Source organism: Salvelinus fontinalis, chromosome 3, assembly GCF_029448725.1.
Source record: "Salvelinus fontinalis isolate EN_2023a chromosome 3, ASM2944872v1, whole genome shotgun sequence".
NCBI lineage: Eukaryota > Metazoa > Chordata > Actinopteri > Salmoniformes > Salmonidae > Salvelinus > Salvelinus fontinalis.
In genome coordinates this window covers 6,659,902-6,667,347 of record NC_074667.1, presented here as the reverse complement: position 1 = coordinate 6,667,347, position 7,446 = coordinate 6,659,902, and the positions used below count along the sequence as shown (strand labels likewise).

At 41.0% G+C, this 7,446-nt stretch overlaps 1 protein-coding gene across 1 annotated transcript; it reads right to left on the bottom strand.

The window, feature by feature from the left end:
• Positions 1 to 405: 405 nt before the first annotated feature.
• Positions 406 to 6,726, bottom strand: LOC129837188 (centriole, cilia and spindle-associated protein-like). Its single transcript, XM_055903121.1, has 4 exons — positions 6,544 to 6,726; positions 5,371 to 5,777; positions 4,071 to 4,432; positions 406 to 3,613 (listed from the first exon to the last, which is right to left on the bottom strand). Exons 2-4 carry the CDS (start codon positions 5,732 to 5,734, stop codon positions 3,434 to 3,436), a joined length of 906 nt encoding a protein of 301 aa, XP_055759096.1. The 5' UTR covers positions 5,735 to 5,777; positions 6,544 to 6,726; the 3' UTR covers positions 406 to 3,433.
• Between the last annotated feature and the right edge of the window lie 720 nt (positions 6,727 to 7,446).

The window sequence follows — 7,446 nt, the reverse complement described above, 5'->3', positions numbered from 1 at the left end:
GCAGGATACTATCCATAGATTATCCATAGTAGCAGGATACTATCCATAGATTATCCATAGTAGCAGGATACTATCCATAGATTATCCATAGTAGCAGGATACTATCCATATATTATCCATAGTAGCAGGACACTATCCATAGATTACTGTACTCTACTCTTAACCCTGGTGCCAATGCTGGACAGTGACATCAGATAGACCTCAGAGCAGCAGTGTAGAAAGGGCTGTAGGTTGAAATATCCTAAATTAGGAGTGAAATCTAATTAAAACCAATCATGTATAATATTACTGGTATTCATTTATCAAATGGTGTCCTTATGGGTCATAGGGGTCATGCAAAAACATCAGAGTGTTGTTGTTTATTAAAATGCCCATATAAACATAAACAAAAGCAAACAACTCAACTATGCAAATATGATTTTAATTCACAGCCATGTTTCAAAGTGGATGAAAATATATATCATTGTGCATGTTTTCAAATACAAATACAGTGATCAAAAATGTAAACATCTGTTGAAATAAAACACAAACATGTACTATGGTATGATACACATATCCCTTTTGGTCAAATAATATCTTATGCAAATCAAATCCACACATCAAAATAACTCAAAGCTTTGTTCAGAGAGTGCAAACAATTAATGTCCTATATAAAACAATCAGTTTAGTTTTGAATCAGTGTGTTCCAAACCCCTGAAACAGTACATCACACTTCCTCACATTGTAGTTACAGTAAGACTATGGACAAATCATTAGTGTCTCTTATTCCTTCCTGAGAGATGGTTCTTGAATGAACATATAGGAATGTTGTCGAGAACAATGAATACACAGACACTAGTCAAACCTGTCTGTGATATAAGCAGCCACTTCAGTTTTCATGACTTGGTCATAACCTGACATTAAATCCTATAACTTCTTATAAATAATGCAATGTTCAAGTAAAGAATGACTAGGTTGTTTTGCCAATCCATGATGACATAGAAGGGAAGTGTCACATGACCAGCAATGGATCTTTGACCACTCTGAATAAAGATGACCGTAAGATAATGCCAGTCTAATCTTCTTAACAGTGATCTCTCTCTGCCCATACAACCACAACCAATCACACACACTAAAGACTCCCCTCTGGCAGACACAAGGAAAGTCTCATCAGATTGCACACGCATTAGTCAATTAAAGCCACACCCATTTCAACACTCCAAAAAACTGCTGGTGTCCTACAATGTTCCCCGTGAGACGGTCTGGAAACGTCGTTCCAACGTTCTCTCAAGGAACCATTCCTAAGCTAAGATAGAGGTGAAAGTGAATGATTTGGTGAAAGTGAAATGTAAAAGTATACATTATGAGTAAAACATTCTGAGTGAATAGCACTATGAATAAGCATTGTAAAAAAAAATTGGAAAAGTATGTAAACTGAGCATTATTCACAACCCACAACAACCAAGATTTCAAATACAACACTTCATTTCTGTCAAAATAGCCCTACATTTAAATTACAGATACAAAACTTGGTACTGACATCACAATTCAGTATGAATAACCATCAAATAAGTCAACCTACGAAACCCTGTCAAAGACAATGGTGATGGTGAGTGACATACTCGAAAAAGCGTATATGGTAATGTAGCACATAAGGGCATTTCTTTACCACATAACATTGCCATTTCATTCTGTCCACTACAATACTGAGGCGGTGAGTGTTTGTGATTGTAAAATATAAGACAACCCTAAATTAGAGGGCGAAGCTGCCAAGATGTAGCCTCGTACGAACCATTCTGATCTCGCGAGCTCACATTCTGTATCCTTGTAGCGAAACAGAATGTGAGCTCGCGAGATCAGGATGGTCTGTACGAGGCTAGCCAAGTTGTAAAGATGAAAAAACATACAGGTGTGAGCGCAATAACTATGTCATACAATGTTTAACAGTATCTTTCTCCAACTTTACAACAATTTCCATGGTACTGTTGATAAGAGCTTTAATGTAAATATTAATAAAACAATCCTCTGGAATGCATTCTAGATTTAGATTGAAACTTGCAACAAAATACAATAAAGCTAATGCAGGATATTAGCCCGCTAACAGTTTATTTCTCTGCAGCTCTATGCCACAACCCCTTGGCTATGGCTTTTAGTAGTTTGAACATACTGTAATATCTAAAACAATAATTGTTTGGTCCTTTCATCTAACTCAGGGGTTTTCAACCTTGCTCCCGAGTGGCGCAGCGGTCTAAGGCACTGCATCTCAGTGTAAGAGGCGTCACTACAGTCCCTGGTTTGAATCCAGGCTGTATCACATCTGGGCCGTGATTGGGAGTCCCATAGGGCGGCGCACAATCGGCCCAGCGTCGTCCGGGTTTGGCGGGGTAGGCCGCCATTGTAAATAAGAATTTGTTCTTAACTGACTTGCCTAGTTAAATAAAACATTTAAATTCTGTCCCAGGAACCCCCACCCAGGTAAACCAGGGACCCCTATCATACGCTTGCTTTTCCCCTGCATGTCTTGTCTTATCATCAGGTGAATGGCAAGGAGAATTAATCAACATTTTTAAATTAATAGATTTGGTAGATAGTTTTTCATTATTTTGACCTCCCCCCATTATAATTGGAAGAGGAAGTGTAAACTCTGAGATTACCTATTAGCTAGAAAGGTAACTCCAAAATTTTGGCGGATGAATGTGTTCACAAAAATGAATGTCCAAGACAAGACAGCTTACCAGCGGGTGCTTTGTCAAAGCCTACACTATGTCAGATATTCCAGTGAGTGTAATTAGCTCCAATGAGTGTAATTAGCTCCAATGAGTATAATTAGCTCCAATGAGTGTAACTAGCTCTAATGAGTGTAACTTGCTCAATATTAGGAATAGAGAAATAAAGTTACAAATAAAAATATTCTCCTATTTTCCACTCTAGCTTTTTGTATATATATTATTGCGGACCCCCTGCAGTTCTCCCGGTTGAGTACCCCTGATCTAACTTTTGGATTTTATGCAGCTGCCTTTGTGATATAGCCTGAAATGACATAAGCAACACAGAATGTCAAAAATGCCACCAAACTAAAGCGAAGTGTAAAGACCATCATCATGCTTGGAATGTCTAATAATATAGTACAAATCATACTCTGTGGTCAGCAGCATAAACATGTACAAACCAGTCCAATTTCTAGAAGCAGAACTACATATCTTGCAATATTCTACTGTGATTGTGTCATCCCTTGTGGAAGAAAAGTGGCATATCGATCAACTTAACAAATCAACCATACCTTATGATTAGGGCCCTGGGTTCTTCCTAGTCGGGTTACGTGGCCTCAGGGCCCTAATTGGTGTCTAAACCAATCCAATAACTTTGTTCTGTTAACCAATCCTCAATAAGGAAACATGGTGTTAAAAATAGAATGGTCGACAGGTGGTGGTGGAATACCCATGATCCTTGTGCTCTACCTCAACCGGGCAGAGAAGCAGCGCATGTACTCGGTCATCCAACGGTCATCCACCACGGCCAACTCCGACCGCCGTATCTTCTCCAGGTCGGCGGAGCGTGCTCTCCTGCGGTCCACATTCCAACAGCGTTTATCCGACTCCCGTCTGGTCTGGACGCATGCGTCGGATGTGCGACTCTGTGGAGAGCGAGAGGTGCCCGGGAGGTTAGGGCAATGAGATAGGATAGGCGCTCCGCGCTCACTTCCGAAATACATACCACTCTTCTATTATAGATAGTTTCTGGGGGGAGTGTTGGATGATGAGATACGTTTCTCTGGTATCCTTTCCATGAAGATGTGCCAAAAGACTCAAAATGCCCTCCTATCTATTATCCCTGAAATAACTCCATCTTATTTGCAGAATAGATGTTTGACGCACAGTAAGCCTGCATTACATAAGCAACACAGCTTTCATCCAGTACTGTATTTCTATAATGTTAGCCTCTTTTGATCATTATAGTCTTAGTCTGGCCTAAGAAACCAACTGCAAGTCTGGTACTGAAATAACATCAAATGGAATGAATATCAAACATTTTCCTAACCTCACATATGCCCAGCCTCTCTCACACACACAGTCACACACACACACTCTTACCTCATTTGTAGACCTCCTAGCAGATGACGCATGTCTCTCTGCCCAGTCGAGCCGGGACGAAGGTTGTCTGTTCTCCTTCTCTGTGGTGATGGCTGGGGGCTGGCTCTTTGCTCTGGAGGGCTTCCTGACAGGCGCAGGCTTGATGTCGTCACAGGAACAGTCCCTTTGACATGGTTCTGAGTGAGGGACACGATGGCGGTGGCGACGCTTAGGCTCAGTTTTCACCGGCTCCTCGTCTGATGACGCCTTGTCTGCTGGTCCCTCATCTGTTGACGTTTCAGCCGCTGGACCATTTTGTACTACTGACCCGTTAACTGTCCCATCATCTGGTTCGTTTAGGCTCCCGTTCTCTATTACAGACTCTTTGAATGAGCAGAAATTGCTGTAGTTTTATTATACGCTATACTAAGAAAAAAGAAGAAACCCGCACACCGCTCTTGATAGTATCACTGCTTAGTATCACTGCTCTTTAATAAGCTTAACGTATCGGCCTCACGGCCTTCATCAGAGCTTTTATCAAAAGCGCTAACAAAATTCAAAAGGCACTCGCACATCTGAGCTATCTTTTTTGCAGGTGCATGGTAAAAGTTTAATAAAATGAGAAAAAAGAAGAAACCCGCACACTGTTCTTGATAGTATCACTGCTCTTTTGTCAAAAGCTCTGACGAAGGCCGTGAGGTCAATACGTAAAGCTTATTAAAGAGCAGTGATACTATCGAGAGCAGTGTGCGGGTTTCTTCTTTTTTCTCATTTTATTCAACTGTTACCTACAAAAAAGATAGCTGAAATGTGCGAGTGCCTTTTGAATTTTGAATTATACACAATACCAAACATTAGGAACACCTTCCTAATATTTAGTTGCACCCCTTTTGCCCTCAGAACAGCCTCAAATCATCGGGGCATGGACTGTACAAGGTGTCGAAAGCGTTCACAGGGATGCTGGCCCGTTCAAAGGCACTTAAATCTTTTGTCTTGCCCTTTCACCCTCTGAATGGCACACACACAATCCATGGCTCAATTGTCTCAAGACTTAAAATCCTTCTTTAACCTGTCTTCATCTACACTGATTAAAGTGGATTGAACAAGTGACATCAATAAGGGATCCTACTGTAGCATTCACCTCATCTGGTCAGTATGTCATGGAAAGAGCAGGTGTTCCTAATGTTCTGTACACTCAGTGTATAGACCTAACAAATGAAGACCTTTTAACTTTATGTTTGTAGCTCAAAAGCATAGCCTTATTACAATAGGATCAACATGCAGGTGTATGAAAGTATTTGCAATAGTAGAAGATTGATACCTGTGGGTGGTAGTGCATCCAAGAGGGTAAACTCCTTGGCCTCCAATTCTGGTTCCCCATTCACAGAAGGAGGCTTCGGTTCCGGGCTCTCCCTTGATTCTGACTTCACTGGTGCTGTCTGAAGTTTGATGTCTAAAGTTTGATGTCTATTCCTCACCTTGGGGGTCGACCGCCCACTGGCACTGGAGTCTGACCCGGTCGAGGTATCCCACCCCTCCCAGAACCACAGAGGTTTGTGAGCGTGCTCCATCACCCGCCTAGTCAACCTGTACTTCACTGAGTCCTCGTAACACTTGGAAAACGTCTCCCATTTCGGCTCTTTGAATTTCTTCATGTACTCCGTACGGATTTTCTTAGTCACCATGATTCCTGTTATTGCTTAGGTCCAATTTTGATTAGCTGACAAACTATGGAGGAGAGGAGAAAAGAGAAGTGTTATTACATACATAGCCCTACAATGCAACAGTAACTAGGCCTACGTTTCTATATGTGTTGTGGAATGTGTCATTGCAGGCTGCTGGTGACAGTCCCCCCACAGATCTAAAGCCTGTAGCAACCCAGAGCAATCCAGTGCACCTGGGCCTTCTAGAATTACCTGTCGGCGCTTCCCTCCCTCGAATACAGTAACCCATGCCGTCTGATGGCTATCTATACGCTGTGCCCCGTAACGCCCATCTGACGCTAGAAATATACACATACTCTATATGTAGTAATAGCATCGTTATTACAATGTTATTTATGCCTAGCATACTATAACAGAATAGATGGGGATAGGGTAGGCCCTATGTAGCCTAGTTTTATAGTTTATTAAGAGCATTTCCATTCATAAACCAGCCATGGCCTAAATTGTTTCCACGACAAAAATCAGTTTTGTGGTTAATCTGCTGTTTCTGTTGCCCAAATATGGCGCAGCCGAGCCTGCTATTTGATTGAGTCAGACATTGCTGACGCCAATACCGCCGTCTTTATCACAACACTGTGCACGGGTCTATCGCTACAGAAATGTTACTGTTAGTCCACATACCAAAAGTAATTTATTACATGTAAATACTTAAAGGCAATAGGGTGACGAAAACATGCACAGCTGGTGGCGTCGACGTTTTCTTCTACTTGCGCACTATAGTGGTTGTAAACACGACCAGAACAGGTTATTAGCGGTGCATATAAGCTTACCCCTCACACGGACTTCATTATGGAGAATTACAGAACAACATAATTTTCACTTCAAGTATTCCACCATTATAACAGTCTCTTGTTGCGCATATCTTGGCATTGAATCGTCGTCAGAATATAGAACCTCTCAACCCTGGCATTAAAGATGTTTCTCCATTAAAAGCTATAGGAAGTGCAATGCGCATGCCCAGAACTGCATGGTACTGGCGCGCGTCTCTTCCTATGATGCATTTTATTCTACAGCGTGTAATTGCTTCAACAAGTGTGTAATCTTTTTTGTTGATAAACGAGTACACATGGTAATGCGAATTCTGTGGGGGGGGGGTTCAGCCTCAAAGGTATTTTTTTCAGTTGTGAAATATCAAATGATTAGCTTGCTCATGTGATTTAAAATCAATGTCAGTATTGGTATTGTAGTCGAATGGACAAATTTGGTGACAAAGAAGATCTGCTGTGAGCAAGGGTTTGCTGTGACTACTCCTTGGTGAAAGAATGCTATGTCATTGTTTAGTATGAATCTAACACAGAAAATACATTCATTCCCTCTCAGTTCAATAAAATATAGGCAAATGTTTGTTGAATAAATAGTTATGGAGAACAATTCGTATTTTAGGCACATTGATAATATTATTGTAAAATAGAGTTAATATCACAAAGGAGGTCTGCTCAATGATTTATATCCTTATATCCATGACATTGTTTGTCTTGTCAGGGACATTTATAACAATTTACTTAACACTTGTTGGCCTACTTGAGCTCATTGTTTGTCCTTCCAGTTCCAGGTAGTCATATTGGCCCTTGTTCTTCAAAACATTGAAAGCCATCCAAATTGAAAGTGTCTCATAATATTTAGGCTATTTATGTTGCTATGTGCCAAAAATGAATTAATCTTTGCCCTAATGG

Coding starts and splice junctions, on each gene's coding strand:
- LOC129837188 (XM_055903121.1), bottom strand. CDS start 5,734: ATGGTGACTAAGAAAATCCGTACGGAGTACATGAAGAAATTCAAAGAG. Junction 4,433..5,370: donor GGATGCACTACCACCCACAG/GTATCAATCTTC, acceptor GCTCATTCAAAG/AGTCTGTAATAGAGAACGGG. Junction 3,614..4,070: donor CTAGGAGGTCTACAAATGAG/GTAAGAGTGTGT, acceptor CGCTCTCCACAG/AGTCGCACATCCGACGCATG.